Source organism: Parasteatoda tepidariorum, chromosome 4 (genome assembly GCF_043381705.1).
Source record: "Parasteatoda tepidariorum isolate YZ-2023 chromosome 4, CAS_Ptep_4.0, whole genome shotgun sequence".
NCBI classification, from domain to species: Eukaryota; Metazoa; Arthropoda; class Arachnida; order Araneae; family Theridiidae; genus Parasteatoda; species Parasteatoda tepidariorum.
Window position 1 is genome coordinate 61,479,873 of NC_092207.1, and position 27,715 is coordinate 61,507,587.

The 27,715-nt window shown below is 28.9% G+C and overlaps 1 protein-coding gene across 11 annotated transcripts in view; it reads right to left on the reverse strand.

Moving 5' to 3' along the window:
* Nucleotides 1-27,715, reverse strand: part of LOC107437190 (RNA binding protein fox-1 homolog 1) — a 67,593-nt gene that overhangs the window by 24,874 nt on the left and 15,004 nt on the right. For 4 of the 11 annotated variants that reach the window (XM_016049104.3, XM_071179930.1, XM_071179929.1 and 1 more), the window contains exon 2: nucleotides 3,709-3,855. In XM_016049104.3, coding sequence (XP_015904590.1) covers nucleotides 3,709-3,855 — 147 coding nt within the window. Of the gene's footprint in view, nucleotides 1-601; nucleotides 656-3,708; nucleotides 3,856-16,624; nucleotides 17,042-27,715 lie in introns of those variants that run through there. The other 7 variants (XM_016049105.3, XM_016049100.3, XM_016049099.3 and 4 more) reach the window with 3 other exon arrangements.

Sequence of the window (27,715 nt, forward strand, 5' to 3'; positions counted from 1 at the left end):
TAAAATATATTCTGATTTAATTTTTTTTTTATTAGTCAAAAAACCACTTTCATAAAAAAGTAAATATGTTTTTTTTTTTTAAATAGTAATATTAAGAATATTTGAGTATGTCAGCATTATATACAGAAAAAAGTGAAAGCCTTATTTTTAAAAACAACACATTATAACACGACCAACAAATCTAAATAAGTAAATATTAGTTAAACATACTTTACTGTTTTCTTTCATTTCAAAAACACCACAAAATTTTCTAAAACATAAATAAGTGCATAGAATTTTTTTTTTTTTTTACAGGATAATTGTGCACAGTGAAATGTTAGAACTGGGAAAAAGTCAAAGAAGGAAGTCCAGCAAAACAAAGTGTATTAGATTTCTATTACCGTTTTATGTTAGCTAAAGCATATAGGATTACAAGCAGGTACTTACATAGGTTGGTAACTACTTAAAAAGGAAAAAATATATATGTTCAAAGCAAGAAAACAGTACTTCCACACTCTTTAGGTTAATGGAAAAAGGTATTATTTTCAGTATTAGATGACCATCCACCTTTTCCCAACTTAAACTTAAGGTATGAGAACGACTGAAAGAATTATTTACATACCCTATAAAGTTGACACCATAGTGCCTCCTGATCAAGTGGAGACTTCTCTTTGTGCTTAAGAGAAAGATAGATATTTCAAGTAAAAGTAATTTTTTTTTTTCATAAAATAATAAATATTATTAGTTTCTTTGAAACAAGTATATACTGTTCTATCATATTCTCTCACATTAAACAACAGTTGATCAACCCTTTCAAATAAGATAGAAAAATTACACAATCAGAAAAATTTTCTAACATTGGTAAATATTACTTTTGAAAAATAGTAATAAAAAAAAGTGGTGAGTTAAATTCAACTAACATCATTTTCTATTACTAATTGAAAAAAATATTCACCTTAATTCCTTCTATTTTAAGAAGTACTGGTTTGCATGCTTTGTTAGCATTCATTCACTTTATAGTAGTTAAAGTAAAAAATGACTGGATTTACAAAAGCAAAAATTCAAAGTAAGCATTAAAAATTCATTCTTAATGCATCATTCCTATTAACTGTTCAGAAAAAAAAAAAATTCACACGCCAGCAAAAATTCAAAATGTAACGTCCCAAATCATTAAGATAAGAGGTGGCCAATTTGCAAAAGTTACATTAAAAATATATAGCACAGTAAAGTTTACAAAAATATTAAATTTTTTTAAAATTTATTTTCCATAACAGTTAATACAATTTTAGAAATGTGAAGAAAAAAAAATGAAGGGAACATTGATTTAAAAAAATAAAATTTTAAACATTGCCCAGAATATTTTTTCTTTTGGAAATTTTTTAATATCATACTTATTTAAAAGATTTTGAAAATTAAAAATGGGTAATACATGTAGATATATATTTCAGCTAATTACCACATTATTTTGTTTCTTTATATATTTTTTTAAAATACTTATTTTAGTTTCAAATGCAGATTATTAAATAACTACCATGGTAGATAGATCAATGCCATTAATGGAATTATGCTTCAACCACCTTATTACATTTCAGCATTTTAACTTTTAACAAACTCAGGCACTAAAGAAATAAAATTACTTGGAAAGTAATAAACTTACTGCTAGAATCTATAATTTATATAAAGTTGATGCTTAAACATGAGTAATTTCTAAGATCAGGTAATTCAAATTTCTGATTTTCTTTGATATCTGTGTTAATATTTTTCTTATTAATTTAAATTAGTTCTTTTTCTTCTACTGGTAATTTGGTTGCATAAATAGTGCAGTTTCTAATTTTTAAAGCATCATTTTCTCAGAAGTTAACAAAATAATTCATGTTTCTTTAGAATAACATTTACCAAATATTATTTGAATTATAATGTTTTTTTTTTTTTTTTTTTTTTTTTTTTTTTTTTTTTTTTTTTTTTNTTTTTTTTAATCAATGTCTATAGTTTTCTTAATTCATGGCAGATTTATTGAGTCTCATTACTCATATTTAAATACAGTTGCAATAAACTTGCAACTTTAATCCAACATCCAGGGCTGAAATTTTTTTGTTTCTGTATATAAGTCGATAGAGCTTCCCTTCTATTTGAAAGAAACATTAATGTAGAGGTCAAATAATAAATATTTAAATCTGCACAACTGCAGAATCACAACATGAAGTATACAATAAATAATGGGAGATATTGCCTATAATAAATTTCCAACCTAGATTACAATAAAAATGCATATATTCTTTATTTCAAATTTTGGATAATTTGAATTTTTATAGGGGCCTTTCTTCAAATCAAAATTAGTACACCATATGTAATTTGTAAGCTTATTGTTTGTTGTCCGTATGATTTCTTGATAGAAGCAACTTTTAAACAATAAACACTTAATGACACTCTGATTATTGATTTAGAGGTTACAAATGGTTTTAAAAGCCCTAGTTTTGTAAAAATAAAAGAAAAAATGAAAAAAAAAAAAATAAAATAAAGCATTCTTTTTATGGAGAAAAAAACTGAAGCAAGGCAGTGGCTTGATAAGTGTTATGGAGACCTTGCACCAGGGAAAACAACTATGATTGACTGGTATGCTGAATATAAACGTTGACGTAAAGACACTGATGATGTTGAATACTACGGTCATCTGAAATCAGTCAATTGTGTCAAAAAACATCAAAAAAGTTCATAAAATAGTTTTGGAAAATCATAAAGTGAAAGTGGGATAGCTGACACAGTAAAGATATCAAAAGGTAGCACGCCAAAAATTTTACATGAAAATTTGAGCACGTGCAAGTTGCTTTTGAAATGGAAGGAACTAAATACCTAATCGAAAAGAACATGTCGACGATTTAGAACACTGTTTGGAACTGTTAAAGCTATATAAAAAAGTATTTCTTGCGAAGGTATGTGACAAAGGATAGAACATGGAGTCATTACTATCTGAATGAAAAAGATCTTGAACTGAGTGGACAGCAGTCGGTGAAAGACGTCCAAAGTGACCGAGAACTTAAAAGTCAGCTGGTGAAGTTATGGCTTCTTTATGTTGGGACACACACAGTATTTTATTTATTGACATCTTGAAAAATGATAAAACTATCAATAGCGAATATTGCATGACATTATTAGATCAACTGAGTGTGGAAATCAAGAAAAAACACCGTCATATGAGAAGAAAATAAATTCTGCTTCACCAAGACAATGCCCCTTGTCACATTCATCCTTAGTTGGGTAGTTATTTTTCTAACATAATGGAGATACTTTCCCGTAGAAAATTTTTCAGAGTAGTTTTAAAATAATTGAATCAAGATCCGAATTGAAGCAATACATAAATATTAACAATCAGGATTATAGAAATATGCAAAAAATTGTTCTAAATTCAGCCTCTAAATAAATTTATAGAATTGTTACAAAATTGAAATAGTTAAAAAATTCAAAATTATGGAAAGGAAAATAACCACAAAATAAAGAGCAATTTGAAGTAAATAATAATTTAAAAATAGGTTTTACTCCAATTTCAAGTTTTTGTATAATTCAATAGCTTTTAATAGTTCTTTTTTACCAAATAAGTCCAGCTTAAGAATTTAAAACTGGGAAACAAAATAAATAAAAACTATTGTCTATTTTGATAATTACTTAATATATCTATGTCTATTAATCAAAACCAACCAACAAGATTTCATAAAAATGAAATAAGCACCATACCGTCTGCTGTTCAATTCCATTTGCAGTAGTTAATAGAGAAGATGAAAACAGATCCTTTGCATCCGAATTATGCGTCTGAACTGTTGCCTGATCAGCACTAGTTGTGTATTGAGAATAAGTAGGAGCAAGTTGAGGGTTAACCATATGCTAAAAAAAATAATAATATTAAATTTTTAACAAAGTAAAAAAAGAAAAGAAAAAGAGATAGAATTATTTATTAATTTTTATGTAAGAAGGGTACCTGTGTTACGTTTTGAGAATTTTGGAAAATGGCAGGGAAGGTTGTGAATTTTTCTAGCATTAATTTTGAAACGCAGCAAAATTTAATAATAGTATTTTAAATAGTACCCTCTGGCAATAAAAATAGCATATAAGGTTAAAGAAATCTAAAAAAGTAGGTATAATAAATAGTGTTTAGTAAAGACTGCCCTTAATACGTTTTTTTAAGGATCTTTACCCTAAATAAAAACAAAATGGTATACACAGTAGAAGACACAAATTATTATTTAACTTGGTAAAAACAAAAATGCGATATGCGAGCAAAATTTCGATCAGAGTACAGTATGCGAATGATGCTGGATGCGAGCAAGACTGGTTTGATTGCCTGAGGAATCAAATGAGTTAAACAATATAAGAAAACCAAATTTCAACCTCCTATAAAAATCTGTTTTGATGTTCAGCTCTCTCTACTGTAATTTGTCAAATCACAATAGCGTTATTTGATCATCTTTCACTTAAATATTAAGTTCTGACCCTGCATAAGTATACTTTGCTTTCAGCTTTTGAAAAGGATTTTAAAAAACACATATTATGAGCGGTCTTTTTGGAACACCCCACATAATACATTCAAAGCCAAGTGCTGCCCTGCTTAAACTCTCAATAAAAAAAGGGTCGACTATTACCGATCTCCTCATGAATTTAAGTAGTTTTTTTGGTTTTATTAACATAAATATATTTTGATATGATGGTAAAGAATGTTGTTATTACGAGACTCAAATTTAGGGTTTGTGATGACTCTAGAATTTCAATGATTTTTTGAGTTTCTTTTGCGACAATTTTATTGTAAACTTTTATCACTTTTTGATCATTATTTCAGCAGTTACTTTTTTTCCCCAGTAGTTTTCACGTGGTTTTTCAAGTTGGAAATTTAATATATGAGTAGAGATTTTTTCTAGATATTCCTAATTCTCCCAATTGCACCGTCAATCCACATCGTTTTTCAGCAGTTTCTAAGTATTTTAATGAGTTTAATCATTAAAATTACGTTTAAATGTAATTTTAATGATTAAATTTTAACACGCTCTAATCTGAATGAAAAAGATCGCGACAAATTCATCATAAATCTACGTCGTTTTCCCACTGTTTTTTTTGGCACTTATTTATCCTTTTTTTAAAACCATTTCTACATGGTTCTCAAATTTCCGATAGTTTAAATGTGATATTAGGGCACTTGAATTTTGAAAAAGAATAATTCCTTTCTGACGCGTGTGATTTACGACCATTCCATCGTATATACGCAAGATCTTTTTTTTAAAAAGAGATTTCCACTTAGTTTTCAATATTCCGATATTTAAAATACGATTCCGTAAATTACACAAGCTTTCGATTTTGAGACATCACTTTTTATGCACTCTGTACGCGACAATTGCGTTGTAAATTCACGTCGTTTTGCGATTGCTTTTTCGACTATTATTTATCGACCCGCCTGTTTGCCAACAATATTGTTTCTTAAAAAAAGTAGCCTTCTTTTTTAAAAAAAAAAAATTATTCCTCATCCTTCTGAAAAAAGTCGCTGATTTTTTATTTTTTCAGAAATAATAGCTATAGTCACCTCCTCTTGATTTTCGTAGCAAATAGTAGCATTTTAATCGTAAGTAGACCGTTAATACTTGCGATGCAAAATTGATTCAGAGTTGTTACTTCATTTATGAAGAAAAAATTTTCCTCAGTTTTTCTTCATTAGCCAGATAAATTTTTTTAAAAATATTGTTCGCAGCAATGCATCAGTTAAAAAAAGTCAGTGATGAATCAGTAACAATACAAATTTATTGCCATTTCTACATATTATATGATTGTAGGATTGTATCATACTATACCCACATATAAATAGTCCTACAAATCAAGCTCTTGGACTAAATAATTTCCAACTTTGTAAAGAAAAAAATACATTCAAACATTACAGTAAATAAGTTCGATTATTAAGTTTCATCATTGTATAAGAAAACTATCAATTTAAAATAACAATTTAACTTTAAGGGAAGGATTTTATGCAAGAAATTATGACATTAGAACATAAAAATGTAAAAGTTAAAAAAGTCCTAAAATTAAAATCTTTTCAAATTCTTACACCCCCCCCGGGGGTTTTCAAAAATTTTAATTTTTCTTAAGGATCTGAGGCTCTTCTTGAGGCGAATGAACAGTGCATTTCTTATTTATGACATTATTATTACTCTTTTAAATAAAAAGTGGTTTAAAAAAGAATTTTTGTGATAATCAAAGTTGAATTTAAAATGTTTACTAAAATAGTTAATAAAAGCTATATAACAAAAAATAAATAAATAAGTAGAACGAAGCAAGTATAAGGTAAAAATGGGCAAACATATTTAATCACAACCTGTTCAAATAATATAAAATGGCTTTAAAGGGAACTACCCCAGAACTATTCGAAATATTTTCAAATCTAGGATTAAAATCACAATTTAATGAGCACGCAGCAGTTTTGGATGAAAATTAGAAAAGAATACCTTCTTCTTTAGTAACATTTTATTGCCTCTTTTCTTCAACTTATTTATGTTAAACTACATTTACCGGGTATAAATGTTATCTGGAAGGAAAAAAAAACAAAAAAAAAAAAAAAAAACACCGAATTAGATTATTTAGTTTTTAGAAGTTTCTTATTTCCTTTTTTCATTTATTCGCAGTTACTAGCATTCTTTTGCTTTATCATTTTTTTAGATAATATAAATTTTATTTAATTTTAAATAGGTTTAGGCTCAAAATATTTTTCATTGTAGAGAGCATGATCAGAAGCAAACTGGTCCAAGTTTAAATCAAAATTATGCCAATAATCCAAATAACTATTTGTATTACTGGTATAATTTTTACCGGTCCGCGATTAAAAAAAAAAAAAAAAAAAAAAAAACTGAAAAATTTAAAGTTTTTTGTAGTAGCAAATAAGGTTGAGAAACACTGGTTTGGTGGCCCTTATTCAATATTTCCTAATTGCTCAATATTTCACAAATTGAAAATTTTTACGCTATGCATACATACATCTCAGGAGCATTTGCATTTATCATCTTTTTTCTAGTAAAGATGGTTTGCATGCTATGAAAGATCAAGAAAAAATACACGTAGGCCTAAAAACGCATAAAAGGTTAAGTAAACATTTTTCTAATCAGAACTTAAAATGATCGACATACCTTAAGTTTTCAATTTGAATATTGACTGCTGTATTTATAACAGAGAAATTAGCACCTTTACTTTATTTCAAATTAAATTTTGGGATCTACATCTAAGAACCAGCAGGATTTTAATTTAAATCCACCTTAACCAAACAAGGTCCTTTGACACACACACATTTAATAAAAAAGTATTTATTCATGCAAGAGGAAATTCACACCCGCATATCCATTCAGAGATATAAAATGATAGTATAAAATATGAATATTAAAAGAAAATAAAAAATTTATAACGTTTGAGGAATGTAATGTAATAAAGAGAGGGGAAAAAAATCATAATTTTTTCAAGATAGACGAAAATTTGGGATCCTATGAAATTATTTTTTTAGGGGCACCCTCAAAACAAAATTATTTAAAGGGCTATTATTATGGTTCTGTTCATAGCTATAGACGTTAGTCGATTTTGAGAACTATACTACTTAACTCAGAATTTAAATTTTATTATTTAAAGAAAATTAGAATTTTATAAACCCCAATGAATAAATTATGAATCCTCCTGTATCTAGAGTTTACTTGTGAACCAAAAAACACAAACATTCGATGATCGAGATTTTTTTAAAAAGAATAAATTACAGCTAATTATTAATTTAGAATACTTCGATTTCTAACCTTAATGAATGACGCATGCAAGAAAAATTCGTTTTAATCTTCTAATAGCTTCATTTGGAGTAATAAATTGTCTTATTTCTTCAGAGCAGCAGCTCCATTTACATTTAAAATTAGGAGACTGGCACTTTTTAAGATAATACATTTTAACAACAAAATATATCAACATTATTCAATGAAAAGCAATAAAAAAATAAGATCGTGTTTATCTTGAATAAAGATTGCAAAAGTTAGGGCAGTGTAAAATTAAGCTGATTAAAGACGATAGTTCATTGAATTAGATAAAAAGAATAATCACACTAATTCCATTTATTTAAGATTTTAGAAAGTTGGTAAGTTTATTACCTAACAAATTTTTAAATAAATAATATGATTAATAATAATTATTTCTCAATTCTTGTAGGTGGAAGTTTAAACTAATTTTTGTTTTAAAAATTGAACCAAAAATACACACTGAAAGAATGCTATCGTAAATAACGAGAATTTCAACTTAAACTATTAAGCTGAAAACAAGTTAATATTTTTTTCTTTAAGAAAACCGATTCCAATCCAAGCTGGATTGAATCATAAAATACTGCTGTNAAAAAAAAAAAAAAAAAAAAAAAAAAAAAAAAAAAAAAAAAAAAAAAAAAACAACAACATCGAATTAGATTATTGTTTATTTTTTAGATGTTTTTTATTTATCTCGCATTTACTAGCATTCTTTTGCTTTATAATTTTTTTAGATCATATAAATTTTATTTAATATTAAATAGGTTTAGGCTCAAAATATTTTTCATTGTAGAGAGTATGTAAATGATCAGAAGCAAACTGGTTCGAAAATAGGTTTATGTGTCACAATATTGTTTAAATCAAAATTATGCCAATAATCCAAATAACTATTAGGATTATTGGTATAATTTTTACCGGTCTACAATAAAAAAAAAAAAAAAAGAAATATTTTAAAGCTTTTTTAAGAAGTAAGGTTGAGAAACACTGGTTTAGTGGCCCTTACTCAATATTTCCTAATTGCTCAATATTTCACAAATCCCATTTGAAAATTTTAACGCTATGCATACATCTAAGGAGCATTTGCATTTATCATCTTTTCACTAGCAAAGATGGTTTGCATGGTATGAAAGATCAAGAAAAAATACACGTAGGCCCAAAAATGTATAAAGTTTAAGTATACATTTTTCTAATCAGAACTTAAAATGATCGGCATGCCTTAAGTTTTCAATTTGTATATTGACTGCTGTATTTATAACAGAGAAATTAGCACCTTTATTTTATTTTAAATAAAATTTTGGGATCTACATCTAAGAACATGCAGGATTTTAATTTAAATCCACCCTAACCAAACAAGGTCCTTTGACACACACACATGTAATAAAAATGTATTTATTCATGCAAGAGGAAATTCACTCCCGAATATCCATTTGGAGATATAAAATAATAGTATAAAATATGAATATTAAAAGAAAATACAAAATTTATAACGTTTGAGGAATGTAATGTGAAAAAGAGAGGGGAAAAAAAATCATAATTATTTCAAGACAGGCGAAAATTTGGGATCCTAGGTAATTATTTTTTTAGGGGCACTCTTAAAACAAAATTATTTAAAGGGCCATTATCATGGTTCTGTTCATAGATATAGACGTTAGTCGATTTTGAGAACTAAACTACTTAACTCAGAATTTTAATTTTATTATTTAAAGAAAATTAGAATTTTATTAACCCCAAAGAAAAAAATTCTATATCCTCTTGTATCTAGAGTTCATTTGTGAACCAAAAAACACTAACATTCGATGATCGAGATTTTCTTTTAAAGAATAAATTATTGCTTAAGATTAATTTAGAATACTTCGATTTCTAACCTTAATGAATGACGCATGCAAGAGAAATTCGTTTTAATCTTCTAACCGCTACATTTGGAGTAATAAATTGTTTTATTTTTTCAGAGCAGCAGCTCCATTTACATTTAAAATTACGAGACGGGCGGTTTTTTAGATAATACATTTTAACAACAAAATATATCAACAATATTCATTGAAAAGGAATAAAAAAAAAATCGTGTTTAACTTCATAAAGATTGCAAAAGTTAGGGCCGTGTAAAATTAAGCTGATTAAAGACGATAGTTCATTGAATTAGATGAAAAGAATTATCACACCAATTCCATTTATTTAAGATTTTAGAAAGTTGGTAAGTTTACCTTACAAATTTTTAAATAATATGGTAATAGGATTATTGATAATTATTTCTCAATTTTTGTAGGTGGAAGTTTAATCTAATTTTTGTTTCAAAAATTGAACCAAAAATACACATTGAAAGAATGCTATATCGTAAATAACGAGAATTTCAACTTAAAGCTATTAAGCTGAAAACAAATTATAATTTTTTCCTTTATGAAAATCGATTCCAATCCAAGCTGGATTGAATCATAAAATACTGCTGTGTTTAGAAATTGAATGCTATTACAGGGATTTAATATAAAAACATTAATCTCGAGAAGGAGATGCAACTTACCCAGATTTCAAAATTCAAAATAATCCATTCGATTTCCAGCTCAGTTTGCATTTTTGAAACACTATTATTGATAATTTTCTTCATCATCATGATTAGCATAAGCTAATTTTTTCTTTTTTTTATAGCATGCAAAGCAAAATGCTTAGAAAGTTGATTTTTAAGGCAGATCACATGTTTTTGTTTTTAAAGGAAAAAAAAAAACATTCGTAAAAAATCGTCAGCTAAAAGATTCTTTTCCAAATCCCAATTTTGCGTTTAAGGGTTGCCAATAATTCTTCTTATACACAAATAGTGTTTCAATTAAAATGTAGGAAATCCTCAGTTGATTTAAAATCAGGTAATCTGCCTCATTTGTAATATGTTGAGTAATATTTTTTCTTCTTTTTTTTTTTAAAAAAGAGCCGACATTAAATATGAAAATTAAATCGAACAATTGAACCAATCATGAGCATTTAGCCGGTGCAGTATGGCAGGTGATAATTGGAGGCGCCTGGTTTTCTTTTATTTCTTTCTCTTTTTTATTCTTTAAACAAACCACAAAGAGTAAAGGGAAATTTACATTAATTGTTATGCTATTTATACATAACATTATCTTCTCTCTAAAACAGAGTTACCCGATTCTTGAAATTAAGTAAATTTTTTCTTCTTCAAAATCTTATATGAATTCATTAAATTATTTTGTTAGAAGTGTTATTTAATTTTTCGATGGTCTTTCATCCATCTTACTATATAAGAAATTTATGAGGCAACTAATGATTTATAAAGAAATACAATTATAATAACAAACAACAATAATAATGCAGTTTAAAAATATCCAGTAACAATGAGTTAGGATAAATTTAGTTAATGTTGGCTTTTCTGTTTCTCTGAAATTGATCGAATAGAAATAAATCCTTTTACAGAAACAGTATCTTTCAATTAATTCACCAGATAGGATAACAATAATCAATTCATAGGCATAAAATTTTGAAGACACAAAATTGATGAGGTAAAAATAAAAAGTATGAAAAGGCATATTATATTTTTCAATTCTATTTTTCCTTCATAAAAAAATAATCCTTTTAGATAGTAGTGCATCTTCACTGATACATATGTTACTGTGAATGACCTTAATTGGTGGTTGTTGACAATCACATAGTCGCTTTGGTAAATGTCCTAAATATGCATTACATCAATGTTTATTTAAGGTTGAGTGCCACTGCCCGGTATGCCGTACATCTATGTTTTTTAAATGTCAAGTGCCATTGTCCAGTAAGCATTTAACCGGTACTCCGAACACTGATGTTTCTCCTAATCTATCCTCAGCAGATATTAAAATATCGAACAAATATAATATCAACGAATAAATTAGTATCAAATCGGATATAACAAATATTTCAGACATTCACCAAAGCGACATTCACCGCTGAAAGTCGACATTCTCTGGATTTCGATCCTTCAAGGTGAGTCAATAAAATTAGTATAATAAAAAGTTAAAATTTTGGTGTTTTCAACTCACATTGATAGTTAAAATAAATTTTTGTAGTAAAAAAACACCGCGCAGGTCGCACTGTATTCCAGAAAAAGGCAATTAGAGTTGAAAGTGACACGCTTGAAAGGGTCATTTTTATTGGTTGTACGTAAGTTATAGCAGTTTTAAGTGCTTTTTTATTCTCGCCTTTTGCTTTATAGAATGACCATAGATTCATTGTTGTAAAGACTTAAGGAAAATTAATATCTACTGAGATTTTTGTGCTATAGGCTTGTCCTTTTTCAAAAAACATGTTTAAAGATACTGGGAATTTTTCTCGCACACATAAAGTTTTTACAATTTTCATTGTTTAGAGAAAATTTTCATAAACATTATCCTTTAAATGCTCACAACAGAAAAAAAAGAAAAGCAGGGAATGAGTAGGTTAGAGCATCTCAACCTCATCATTTCTCAACAGGATTGGTGCCAGGCTGCAAGCTCTATTCTATTCACTGGTCTGCACACTAATACCTTAAATTTGTTATTTTTTCAATAAAGATATTATTTTTTCTATTAGCAAAAATATAGACTACTCTATAAAAAAAAATCCTTCATTGGCTACTTTAATATTTATTAGATCAGACGTTAATAATACGATATTTTGTAAGAGCACGTGGCTCCATAAGCTGCTATTAAGATTTCAAACTACATTTTCGGTTATTTGTGTTATAAAAACAAAACATCAAAATCGAATTAATTTTGTGCCTGCTTTACGCGTCGCTGTAACTATGTTTGACACCTAGAATTGACATGTTAGTAAGCAACAAATACCAATCTGATAAAATTCAGTTTATTTTTTTGAAGTTTATTATTTCCTTTCTTAATTTACTTTGTACACTAGGTTACATAATTCCGTTTCGTTATTTTATTAGCAATATCAATACTTAATTACAATTTAGATAAATGTTATTTATATTTAAATAGATTAAGGCTCAAAATTTTTTCCCATTGTAGTGAGTATGTAAAAGATCAGAAACAAACTAGTGAAAAAATTGTTCAAGTGCCACAATTTTGCATAAGTAAAAATTAGTCCAACCAGCGATAAAAAACTGAAATATTTTATCGGTCCATCGAGTAAATTTGATTGAGAAACACTGGACATACCTACCAACTTTAAATTTTTTTCCCGAGGATAATTTGTTCCAAAAGGACAATTGTTGGCAAAATTATGTTAGAGGACAATAGCTGGCAAAATTATTTTTCATTTTGGTAGAATTTAAACTAAGTATTATATGATTATCAAGCATTTATATAAATGATCTCATTTATATTTAGTGGTGGACAAAATCCTTCTAAAATTAATTTGATAAATTCTAGATATGGAAAGAGAAGCATAAATATTGCTACCACTTAAAATATAAAACCCTACGAAAAATATGTAAAAGTGCGATTCTCTTAGATGACTCATTTGAACGTTAATAAAAGGAAACAAAGATTATTCTGAAAGGTGTTCAGCCAATTCTGCCTTACCTTCAAAGACAGAAAAGTTAAAAAAAAAATAAAAAATCCTGCAATATAAACACAATGAAAATATAAAAGTGTATGTTCCTATTTGTCATTAAATTTTTTTTAGGAGTAACCGTTACCTGACGCTACAGATATGGCTACCCTTACCTTTATATAAAACATAATGCATTCTTGAAATATTTCTGAAATCCAATTGGCAAATGGTGCAGCATTTCACTTATTGTTAAAACAAAATAAATATCCTTATTAATTTAAAATGAAGTTACCTAGTTTAAAGTTTAATTTTATTTAAAAAAGTAAAAAGATTTGGAATGATTTCATGTAGATTTTGAAACTGTATATGTGTATTATAAATTTTCCAGGTGAGAAAATATTTTTGTGATCGACAAATCCTTCCTGTTTCATTTAAAATTTAAAAGAACGTACTAATTGAAATTGTAAATGAAATGGCATGAATTATAGTTTCGAGATAATCAATGTTCACTAGATTTCAGAGACTATAGATTTTTACGCCAATGCTATTATTATTTTTTAGAATTATGGGTAGTTGTCCGATTTCCAGATGAAAATTCATGTCAAATTACATATTTTTTAAACAAGCAGTCAGCATATAATGAAATATCAATTGTAAAAACTATAAAATGTGGAAAATAATTTCTTCCGTAAAATAAAATATGTATTTTTATAAGTAATGTGCTTACATATAAAGACTGCAAAAAGCAAGGTTATTTCTGTTAGTCTGTTCTAAACAACTTTTTAAATGAATTGGAATATTTAAAGAATTTTCCGCTTATTAATTATAAATATATTTTTATGATGCATAATGTCACACATTAAATAGAGACAGGTTTGAATTGATTTTTAAAAAAATAAAATAAAATAATTAAAAAAAAATATTAATCTAGATTTGTTATGATGGACTAGTCCTGTAGTAGCTCTAAAAATTACCATCAACAAGTATCAATTCATATCTGAATCATTCATTTTACAGGCCATAGCGGAAGAATCTTCGGAGAGCTTATCAGATGAAACAATAGTTTCAATGTATCACGAAGAGCCTACTTAAACGAATTTATTTTCAGGGCCACTTCCTAATTGTCACGGTTAAACATCCTTTTCTTTTTTTAATTCGCCATAAAAATATTAACAACATCATTTGACACAAGAATAAAAGGAGTTATTATTATTCGCCGGCATTCTTAAAAAAGGTATTGATAAATATTCATGTAAGGTATGAGAGGTGAATGGTTTTAATTGTCAGTGTTGTCACAAAAGAAATAGAATTCACCAGACGATGTAAAGAACAATTAACATAATATCGCCGGCAGAATGGTACGCTTACTGTAAATCAGTGTTTCCCAAACTTATGACTTTTGCGTACCCTTTCTAAATTTTTCGTAACCCTGTGTACCCTAATAAAAAAATGAATGTATTTTTTACTATAAAAATAATTGCACAAAAGTTAAATATCGTAACTCGCTGTTGACACCACTAATTATTAACTTTTAACTCTGCAAAAATAGCCAATAGAAAAATACGTAATCGTAATTATCCATGGCTAGCATTGTTTTCAAATAAAATTTTCGTTAGTTGCAAGATATTTTGCATAAGAAAGCGTACCCCCACTAAACTGTTCCCGTACCCCTGGGGGTACGCTTACCACATTCTGGGAAACACTGCTATAAATGAAGGGTGGGCAACTGCTTTGGAAAGAGCGAAATTTACTGAAGGGCGTACAAGTAGCTTTTTAAGGCACTACAAAAATAAAAGTGAAATTATTTATGTGTATTAAGTAGAAGTGGTGCGACATAATTAAGTGTTAAAATTGGGGCGTGATGTCATGTAAGATGATGATTAGGGACATTATTTTATTTACTGAAATACTTACTACTTTTTTAAGTACAGGAAACGAAATTCCCAAAATAAATTTTTTCTTCTTCTTTAAAATGCGTAGCATCAGTGTTTCTCAAACGGGGGCGCCGCGAAGAGCGGTCACAACGACCTCTTAAAAATTTCTAAATTCTGGAACTTTGTCCAACGTTCAGTAAATTTGCCGAATGCGTTGCAAACGGAACTAGAAATACTTTGAGAAAAAAAAAAAGAAAAGACATTAGCTTAAAAGTGTAGTCTTGAAAACACGAGAAATTTTTTAAAAAAAACTTCTGCACATAAACTGTAATTTAAAAACTTTTCTTCTCATTGCCGCTAAAACACGTTTAGGAGGGGGGACATTATTTGTTGGAAGACTTAAAACTAATCTAAGAAATATAAAAAGAAGTTCGGTAAATTATGAATTTCTCCATCTCTCAAAAATCCGAGGCTCCTCGGTTCTCATAACAACAATATCTTCAAAATCACTTCAATAGTTGGTATATTAATGCAAGGACAATTAAACTGGAATGGAGAGGTTACAACTGGAAGTCCAAAATATAAAAAAATAAGAACAAAATTGCTTCTAAAATTAAGGACAATTAAAGGATGCTGATTCTCTAATGGGAGCAATTTGTAATACCAACATGGATTTGCAGACATACAATTGGTAATAGTTTAAGTAGTTCCTGCATTTAAATGAAAAAAGAAACATAAAAAAAAATAAATAAAAAAAACTCGGATAATTTTTAAAAAATTTACGCAATTTTTTTTTTTTTTTTTTTTTTTTTAAACACAAAAAAAGAGTGAAAAATAGTCTAAATATGGAAAATCGTTAAGTAGCAGCAAAATTGTAGAGTATGATATACTGATGAGGAAGGAGAACTTTTTATATATTTCACCTACATCGAATTCTTTGATACCATCAAATCAAGGGTAATTGTCCTTAATACTGGAAGTAGATTAATATCGTACTTGATGCGTTAATGAAGACAATTTACTTAGTTTTATGACATATAACATAATTTTTGAATTTGAAATTTCTTCAATTCCTTTTTAGATAAATAATATTGTTTCTTCCTGTTAACTTCAACAAAAATTTGGAAAAATCACAAAAATGTCAGAACATTTAAAAACACTTTTTTTCTTTTTTTAAAGGAAACTTAAGGACAACTTTGAGCACTGCAACTGGAAGTTAAAAATGGTCAGACGAATTATGTTTTTAGTTTCTGAACAATAATTTAATTTTATTTTTCCGGCAGGTAACGTAAAACTATTTATTTCACAGCACACGAGTCAATATGCATTACATGGGTGCATTTTTTTAAAATGCCTACAGTAAATAAATATTAATAATAATAAAAAAAAAAGGAACGTAACATTTTGTGCAGCATGAATGATACAGGTTAAAAACAAGATTCCAATGAACAGCCATTCCGAAAGGCGAAAGATAAATTCAATAAAAGGATGATATCAATCTGTTCAATTCATACAACTTACTTGAGGTAATAGAGGGAATCCAAAGAGGCCTAAATTTTGTCGATCCAAAAGCCTCGGGAACACAGCACTAGGTATAGCTGTCATAGCGAAAGAATGGGTATTTCCTCAAAGAAAAATCAAAAGTAATCTCGCGAGAGTGCCTCACAACAATGCACACGAGAAGGATGGCACAATGAAGAGTAAACAATAGAGAGGCAACTTAAACAAACAAGATGAGGTGGACAAGCAAAAGGTCCTGCTTTTTTTTTATTGACCGACAAGGCGTGCGATCGGACTACGAGTACACTAGCATCCTCAGAGAGAGAGAGAGAAAGAGAGATTATTATTATGATCGTCTTCCTGCCTGCAACAGAAAAAAGAGCTCCAGCCACGTTTTCACAATTCGATATGAGGGCCGAGAGTGTTCTAAGTTAGAACAAAAGCGGGAAGGGATGCTGGAATCTTTACCTCAAAAATAACTCAGCGGGGTTTCTAGTTTAAAAATACACTCTACGCCGCATGCAAAGACGGGATGAGAGCAGGTCTGGTATTTCGCATCATCGGGGACATGTGCGTACTATTTTTTTTAATATTTTATTTTACTTATTTATCGTTATTATTTTTTGAAGTGAAAAGGGTGAATAAACATTTGTGGTAGACAAGATAAACACCTAAATGTAAAAATGTTCATTTCGGTAATATTTTAAATCATTATTCCAAAACATTAAGTAACGGGGAAAAAAAAAGTACAGCCAACCCATTTCCCGTATTTAAAATAAACACACCTGACATTTGGCATTCATTTTACATTTCACTTATTCTTTCAGGTGTAAAATCACACATAAATAAAACTAAAAAATAACATAACTATAAAGACAACTAAATGAATGCCTTAGTTAACGCGGTTCGTGTGAACTCGGATATACGAGTATTTGACAATTATTTTACGATTTACGTATTTTTTCAGTCGAAATTATACATATATTAAACAATAACAGTTATTACTGGATAATGAACTCAGTAAAAAATTGTTATGCCAGTATTGTTTAATTAATCGTGGTCCCAGGAGCATAATTGTATCTAATATTCTGATTTCTTTGCAACAAGACCTAATAAAATTAGACGTTCTGCACGTATTCGACAAAACAACGTTCACTAGTTTATTAAATAAATTGATAAAGAATGATAAAATAATAAAGAGGCAATTTTGATTATTCAATACGCGCGTATGTGCGAATACGCCGTCGTGTTTCATCGTAACGTTTGATCGCGGCGATTGGTTCGATACAATCGTATCTTGTCATGAGTAAAAAAGATGAATGGTAACTAATAGAAATTTTTTTTTCTTCTTTCATTTAAATGAGCAATAAGTTAATTTAACATTATTCATGAAACATTATCACAACATGAGGGATGCCGATGTTAGCTGTTTCACTCGCAAAAAATCCTTCATCAAGATTTCAGTCGCCACCATTTGCTCCTAACTTTAATTTTTCTGCGAAGTTGATCATTTTTTGATTTAGGTATTGTGCTAAAAAAACTGCACCAAATATACTAATATAAGTAAATAACATAGGTTCATGATATAAGTGCAGTGGTTATACCTTTTTTAAGGTTCTGATTGATTAACGAAAGTTTCAATAATCTACAGGGTGTCCAAGGATTATTGGGACAAACTTTAAGGGGAGGTAGGGGACATCACGCCCAGGGTCGGAAAACGTCATGGGAAAGAAGTGCGCCAGGTACAAGAAATAAAGACACAGAAGATTGAAATCATCTGAAATATTTATTGAACGAAGATATTACACGCGCTGTGGTTCATGATAGCTGAAAATATCACAAAAGATGTTCTAAGTTTCTACCATTACTAACGATGCATGCGTTATACCGTAGCGCCATGGACTAGCTCAAATACACTCGATTTTGTAGGATATCCGCAGCAACACAGACGACTTTTGCAACCAGAAGCATTTCAGAATCCACAGGTGTTCTGTACACAGTACTTTTTAATGCATCCCAAAGAAATAAATTCAGGCTTCTTAAATCAGGAGAGCATGGTGGGGGTCTGTCTCTTCCAATGCTCTTGTTAACAACACCATCTAGCGGCGAACGAAGACATTTCCGATCCTTTGTTGTTATGCAAATCTAAATCTTTGTAATGTCCCCCCTACCTCCTCTCAAATTTGTCTCAATAGTCCTGGGACACAATGTATAAGATTAGTTTGAGTAGAATATTAAAACTGATATTATTTGTTATATTAGGTTCCAGTTTCTGCTCACGCTTAATTCATACTATAATCAATAACTGATTTTCTTTCAAATAAATGAGAATGGATTTCGAATACTAAGCAAATCAGCTAATTTAACGGTGTTGCCAAAATAAATTAAAAATATTTGAATATGAAAAATAATTAAAAATAGTGAAATAATAAAAAAAAGTTATAATAAAAAATAGTTAGTCCAAATAATGAAAAATAGTTATTTGCTTATTTGAGGATGAACACTGAACTATTGTGTTATAAATTTTAAATGTCGGATCAATAAATTATAAGAAAATTGATAAAATATTTTCCTTTAATTTTTTCATATTAAATTATCCATAATATATTTGAGATTACTTTTTACATTTCTTTCCAATATGGCGCAAATGTTTCACCATTAAGAAAGAGGGTGCACTAAATGAAGCAAGAACAAAATATCTTCATGCAAATAGGGTTGTTTAGAATGTTTCTTTCACCTTTCTTAGAAACACTTAGGTCAATATTGATCTGAAAGTATTTTTGGTATTTTATAGCAAAAATAGTTGTGTGGATAAGACGCTTCAACTAATAGAATAATAAAACAGGTATTGATGTTCCGGTTCGAAATGGCGTTTTAAAAATAGGAAAAGGAATAAAATAATAAAAGTAACGAACATACCTTTGTAAGAATAGTAAAATCCTAATTTTTTCCATTAACAATACTAAAGACAGTCGGGCCCGCTATAGTGAACCATCTATGGCCATAGCAATAAGTTCACCTATGGTTGATTAGATCGAAAAATTTTGAAACAATGTTTGAAATAGTGGTTGTTGCAATCGGAGGTAATTTGCCTTATAAATTGTTAACTAAAATATAAAAAACTTCCCCGCGCCGAATTTCATACAATAACGAAATTTTGTAATAGGGATATTATATAACGTTTCAATTCTAAAACGAAATTTTTCGATGTTTATATCTTTTCAATTTCCGCTATTTTTTCGATGTTTATCATTTTTATTTCCGTTTTTTTTTTTTTTTTTTTTTTTTTTTTTTTTTTGAAGAAAGTTGCATTTAAAAGCAATCATTTAGAAGTGCCCCAGTTCTTGTTTTTGGGCACTTCAGTGAAATGACTAATGTTCTTTTATAATGTGTATTACTTCATTTTTACTTAAAAAGTCATTTAACCAAAAATACTAAATTTTTATGTTTAAATAACGGCTAATTCGTGTAGGAACTCACCTTTTTACGGAGTATATGTCATAGTGCTGGCATGCATTAATAGGCCAAAAAACGACCAGTTTAGATTACTTGACCAGCTTTAATTCTGTAAAGAAAATATTTATTCATTTTTTTAATAAGGGGATTTGCTGCTAATTTGCATCACTTTTATCTTTGATGCATTCATCGAAAAAGCTCCCCTGATAAAAATAATTAGATTAAATGAGTGAGTACACAATTCTTCATCAGCACTTGAAAAGTACCGTGATTATTTATTTGTTAAACACACTGCTTTGATAGCAAGAAGGTAAAAAATGTATAGATTCATGTCACTATAGCAAACCAAATATTTGGGGGAGTATTGTCTCAGTTTCATGATAAGAAAATATCGAGAAAGAAAGCAATTAAGGTTTTCATTTAATCATAATCAGGAAATTGGATACTAATTTATCCCGATTTCTCCTTTTCAAGAGCTTAAAAATTTACGTAAACACCAGCTAACAATTACTTTTTATTTGGGGACAAGATAATTGTAGTCAGTGAGAAGCAGTTAAAAGCTGCCAAGAGGAAACTAAAAATAAACAAAATGGATGACATTTAAATAAATTTAAATGCGTTACTAAATCTAACTAAAACAATCTAATCTGTTTGGAACGGGTTATTATGTCACTCTATATTACGGCAATTCGAGTATATTTAAAACAGTTGTATGCATGAAATAATTGTTGCAATAGCATCCAATTTCACGCACACACCTCTGTTAATTTTCTAAAAGGAGAGAAGATAAAGTTTCAGAATTGCTTGTTCGAAGGATCGACAAGTTTTTTTTTTTATTTTTTATTTTTAAAAATTTCTAGTTTTAAATAAATCTTTTTGTTTTTAGAATCGTTTAAAGAGTAGAGCCCCCCCCCCATTTTAAGAAGGTTGATACGGTCAAAAACAGTAATTTTTATTACTCAACCATGATAGTAGGCACCTCTGTAAAATTATGTGAAATCCTCAGGAAAAAGTATTCTTTCAATTAAATTTTTATAATACTTTGAAATATTTTCATAAATAATTATTCTGAACTCTTTATTTTCAAGAATTTAAACATTGCAGAAAATTTCTTTAATCAAATTTGAAAAAATATATAAATAAAATTAAAATGCGTATTTATAAACTGAACGTTTGATATACCTTTGACAAGATTCAAAATAAATAATTGCTTTGAAAAAGTTTAGATCGAAACTAATAATCTTTGTAAACTTATGTTATATTTCCGTAAGCGCCTGTAAAAAAGGACGTTCGGCATTAATTGATGGAGAAGAAACTATATCCACCCAAAAATTGCAATTCACAAGCATTACGATCTTCCCATCACGTTTACATAACGACCCTTTTACCAAATTTATCATAAATTTCCATCTAAAGAAACTGGACACCACGTTAAGTGTCTTGTTTTTTCTTAAGCGCTTCCAAAAATCAAAATGGCGCAAAAGAGAAGGCATAAAGAGAAAGCAGCAGGGCGAAGAAATGTTGATTTTTATGAGTGAGGAGGTGGCATGAATAATAATAATAAAAATAGTACTACTTTTACCTCACGCGAATACATAAAATGACAGAATGGATGAACGTGCAGCCAAAGAGGAAAGAAGAATATAAACGTTTAAAGGTCGAAGAACGTGAAAGCTTAGTCAGTATTTTTATAGATCCATTTCTTCTTTTGTTTTTATCACATTTGACTAGACAAAAGATTGCATAAATTTTATTTAATAAAAAATATTTAATTAGGCATTTTAATCGTAATATGAGAAATAAAAAACTGACCAGTGAGAGATAATGTGAGCTGTATCATAGAAAATGGATTTTATTTCCTAAATGTTAACCTAGCAAGAATTGTACGCCTGGAATTTCCATATCTACTAAATAACTAAGCAATATAATCTCATTGAACATAGTTATGGGATTTTAATTTTTAATGTTCCAAGTATTTTTAAAGCATTTTTGAAGTCCACACTTAGTCAATTTAAAAAAAATTAAAACTTTAAAATTTAAAACGAGAAAGCTAAATATTTTTAAAACTTCTAAAACTATGAACTTCTTTTTAACTAAGATTAAGGTCGACAGAAAACATTTTAATAAATGAAATGAAACAGTCATTATTTAAAATATTAATTAGTTACTGAATAAAGGAATTTCGGGCAATTCGGTTAAACAAGAGGTGGAAGTGAATTCCTTTTCTATTCGATGAAAACCCTTAATACGCAGTAACATAAAATTATCGAAATATGCCATCCACATTAAACTGAAATATATAATATTGAATAAAATATAAATTCATTAAAAAAGGGAAACATTTTCAGTAATTCTACTACAGCTGTGAAGTCTGCAATTGAAATGTTCGACTCCGATTCATATTCAATAAAAATTTTCATCAAATCCTTGAAAAGTTTTAATACTAAGTGATAGTTAATTTTTTTAAAAGTACGATATAGTCAAAGGCATTTCTGTTACAAATGACACACCGAATTCATTTTTTACATGTATTCCCACCCCCCTTAAAACTTCATGTTTGACTTTTTAAGTCTTTTAAAATAAATGAATAAAAGTATCAAGTGATTTAAGCAATGGACGCTATAACATAACGAATTTATTTTGATTTATTAGTTTTTTTCTTCTTTTCAAATAAAAAATAGACACTCATAAAAGAAGTTGGTAGAACGGAATGAAATGCTATGATGTCCATTTTCGTAGACACCTATGTGCGTAGCCAAATCTCTCAACAAAAATTAAGCACCTTTTAAGTACTTTTTAAGAACTCAAAAAACAATTTTAAGCACTATATACATTAACAAAATGCAAAATAATTTTTAAAGACTTTACATGATCATGATAAAATAAGTAGTTTCTGATAAAGAACTCTTTTCTTGATTCTATTAGCCATTATAAATTTGATTTTTCGGTTCGATATCAGAGGGTGGAAAATGAAGCCTGAAACTGAGAGTATCGACTTCCAGTACTTAGCAGAGTTACACATGAGAGTGCAATAATCTCACCGAACCCAGCTCCTAATACGTGATGAACATCGACATGGTAAGGGAAAAAAAAATCTCATTTTCGAAAAGGGAAAATTANTGAAATTGAGAGTATCGACTTCCAGTACGTAGCAGAGTTACACATGAGAGTGCAATAATCTCACCGAACCCAGCTCCTAATACGTGATGAAAATCGACATGGTAAGGGAAAAAAAAATCTCATTTTCGAAAAGGCAAAATTAAGCTCTTTTTAAAAACACACAATGAAAAAAAAAAGCACCTTTACACACTTTTTAAAAACGCTACGCAACATGGACACGCATTTCGAGCTATGTCCAGATTTAAAAACTCACCCATGATAAGTTATCGTCATTTCGTTTTGTGAGAGAGTGAGAGAGAGTGGAAGGTCGGATTTACTTGAGACATTAAACATTAAATGTATTTAATAAATAATTAATTGAAATAAATTTAATTACAAATAAATTATTAAAAAAATTCTTCTAAGCTAATTTCTTAACAAATTCAATTTTATCGACAAGTAAATCAACTCCCCTTTTTTAAAATAAAATTTAGATCAATAATATTGATTATTATCAGTAATTTAGATCAGTAATATTATTAATATTATCAGTAATATTGAAAAATCAAGAAAAGTGTCAATAAAAAGTAGCAAGGTGCGACTGAACCACCTAACTACATGGTTCCACGGCATTCGATGAAAAGAATAGCGATTACAAAAATTCTCTTTCAACCATTGTAAATAAGGCCAGAAAATAAACTACTGATACGATGGCCAGTGAACCAACCAACCCAACATGAAATTTACATGCGTATTAATGTCCTCTCAAAATGCTGGATGTGGAAGAGTGATTTTTCTTTCTAACAGACATATATGTAGTGAAACAAAATATGATATACGAGATGGCCTTCCTAACTTTTCCCTCTCATGCAATACAGAAAGGAAAAGGGAAATAAGATACATAAAAACAGCGAAAGGGAGATCGATGCCACCACAAAGTGTTACTTCACATGTATGGAGATAGATGCGGGGAGGAGGGGGCTAAAAAAGGGATGTGAGAAAAAAAAAAAGAAGGGGGAAAAATTGGAGAGTTGAGCCTGGGTGGGGTCCGCATTTCACTAACTCAAGAGTATCAAGGAAGAGGCAAGAAAGGTTGCTTAAAAGTCTGAGTTGATAAAATTGGATTTTCCTAATTATAACTATTTACCTAATTCTATTTAAGGAAAAAAAAATGAACAAGCATTATAATAGAGTATATGGCCGTGTAGGACTTTAAGAAAAGTCTGGAGTTTCAACAACCGATTTCACAGCACTGTAGACACAATATGTAAAAGCAGTCTACTGGAAAATCCAGTAGAGTTAGCAGCTATGTTCCAACTCTACTGATCTACGTTGTATTTAAATTTTCGAACATTTTAAAGATATATTTGAAAGTAAATAGGTGCCAATCTTGAATCTTGGCGGAATATACAACATCATTTAAAATAAAAATATTAAGTTATTAAATTATACCAACACAGAGGAAATACATCATTACTGGGGGAAGGGGGAGGAGGAACTGCGCATAATGTCTCAAACATGCGCAACAAAAACCTCCGCGAACAGCTGTACTAGTAAGAGGTTAAAGATTATGAAAACCATCTGTTCTTCAGTCACAACATATGCTTATATAAAGATCTAGTTCATTATTTGGCGAATTAGAATAAGTCGCTTCAATACGATAATACAAATATGTTAATACCTAAAAGATAGGGGGGAGGGGGAACTTCGAATGTTCGTTATACTTACGGCGGCTTGCATGATTTAATGGCTTCCAAAAAGATTCATTACTTGAATTCCAAGAAAATATGCCCAAATGATTTTTTTTTTAATATTGAGAGATAATAATTTATGGATNCATCAAAAAGTCCTCCACGTAGGCAAAATTTCTTCCATGCATGATTTAATAGATTCCAAAAAGATTTATTACTTGAATTCCAAGAAAATATGCCCAAATGATTTTTTTTTTAATATTGAGAGATAATAATTTATGGATAAAAGAGATTATTATTATTATTTTTTTTTTACTTAATGTTTAACTTTAAAGGCTAATAAATCTGAAAACAAAATTTGTCTCTAAAGCTACTTTTACGGTCTCAGATTAATATGAAGGTGTTGATTGGAATTTTGGAAATGTTATTTACTTTTGATACTTATTCGATTTTAAAACTCTTTTTTTTCTTCTTCCCCACTTTATTTATACAACTTTCTACAAATGATTGTCTTAAGAAAAAAAAAACTGTCTTTCAATATTTTAAGCAAATTAGTATTGCCAAGTTTAATTTTAAATTACATGAAGAATCGTTAAAATGGCATAATCGAATTTAACTATAACCACTAAATAAAATCCCATAAAAAAAACATAGATACTACCACAAACCACAATCAGAAAAGGCAAGATAGTTTTTATAATCAAACAATGTAAACGAAACCTACTCTTACATTTTAAAATTCTGTACAAAACAAAACTAAAATAAGCAGTGGGAAAAATTATTTTTTCTAGAGTTGATGAAAATTATTTTTTAATACTTAAAATTAGTTGTTTAAAATTAAGGTATTCTTATAATGCAAAGCGATTGTGGTAATACTTTATAGTTCCCTCCTAGTAAAATGGAAGTAGGTTGCTGCTTTGTATAAATTATCGGTTATTGTTATTAGCAGAGGTTGTAATTAAGAGCGTTGTTCAATCCCTGGTCAATTAGTACGTCTATAATATATATATTTTAAAAATTGTAATTGTTATTCTAAATTAAAAAATACAATGTAGAGAATGTGTAATATTCACAATTACGATGAAATACGCTATTTTTAGAAAAAATAAAACCGAAACAAAAACTTATAAATAATATTTATATAAAAAAAAACCCCGCATACCATACCTTTATATAGTTTTGTTTTCGGGGGATTATTGATAGTTATGGTGGTTCGAGTACAATTTTAGTGGTATGACCAACAGCCCACCATTAATTTCGAGCTCTGCTTTCATATAAGCATTAATATTCTCTTTTAAGGAATCGCAAGATATTAAAAGGAATTCATTCTTCTTTCTCAAACACATCGTGTTCTTCAATAATTGAACGGGATTCATTATATAGGGACAAAGGACTGAGGAACAACAAATTAAAAAATGTCTTTCATAACACCCCTTCCTCCTCCAGTGTTATGTGACGTCATAAACGGGTGGGGGGAGTGGGTTGAACCGCTACGGTCGAATGCCATTTAATTGGGACTCCTGCAGAGACCGTTATTACTCATCTCAGAATCTTTAATTAAGCTATTTCTATGGAGGTTAAGCTTTTGTTGTGTGAGCATTCATCTAACTCAAGTGGCAAGAACAGAAAACATTTAGAAATGAATTTTTATGGGTGTTTGTCTTTCGACAAAGAAAAATGAAGAAAAAAAAAAAAAAAAGACATGGTTTAAACTCGTAGATAAGTTATAATTTTGTCTATGCTGTTCAGTTATACAGAGTGATCTGGATTTTATAACGGAAATAGGAACCTTTAACGTTTTAAAAGTTATCAAACCTGCGAGATTATTAAATCTAGATAGGAATATTTAAAAATCATGATTAATTCCCAATGTCTGCGAATTCAGAATTACGCAAAGGGGAATTAATCATGCAATAATTTGTTAGCATATTGACAAAATCTTCTTTCAGCACTTGAAACTTAATAATTTACTTTAGGCTTATTCGAACACTCATACTATAAATTATTTATGTAGGTAAAGCAGAAGTTGCCATGAAATTTTTTTTCCGACGTACAACATCCTTAGCAGTTATGAAAAACTGCAACAACTTCTGACAGCTAAATAAATATCAACACAACAGTTAAAAAAAACATCTTATTATTTGCTGCTTACAGAGTCTTTGAAAAACAGTCTTTAATATTCAACGAGCCAAAGCATATGCGCATACTTTTAAAATAGGCAATAATTTTTGATAGGTATAATAAATATTGCGTCCACGATTCATAGAATTTGTAAATTTAATGAATGCCACTATCGCAAACCTAAAAGGAAATAAACGCATGTTTTATAAAGATGCGTTGTCCAACGCATGACAATCTGCAAACTATTATTTTAATACAGAATGTTTAGATTCTGACACAATAAAGTCGAGAATTTTTTTCATTTTAACCATGCTGGAGTTGGAATTTCATCAATCTCATATTCACGGCACTCATTGTTAAAATCTCAAAGAATACCTCATTTTATTAAACAAAGGATCGTTAATGTACGAAAATAACAATACTTTTCAGTATCAAATGGAAATTATTATCTCAACTAAATTGTACTACACAGTCATGAGTGGAAAAAAAAATGCTATTGTTTATTAAAAGCGGACATATATAAATATATACACATAATTTCTACTTGAATTTTCCGTTCAAAACATCAATACACATAGCTTAAAACACGTGAAACGAATAATCCAGCAATTTTATTACCATTCGAATATACAAGTGAAAATAGCTTGAAAAGAAAATTAAGGACCTCTTTTGCCACAGATACGAACTAAATAACAATAAGGATATCATCAGAATAAATCTTTATGTTTATACAATTTAATAAAAA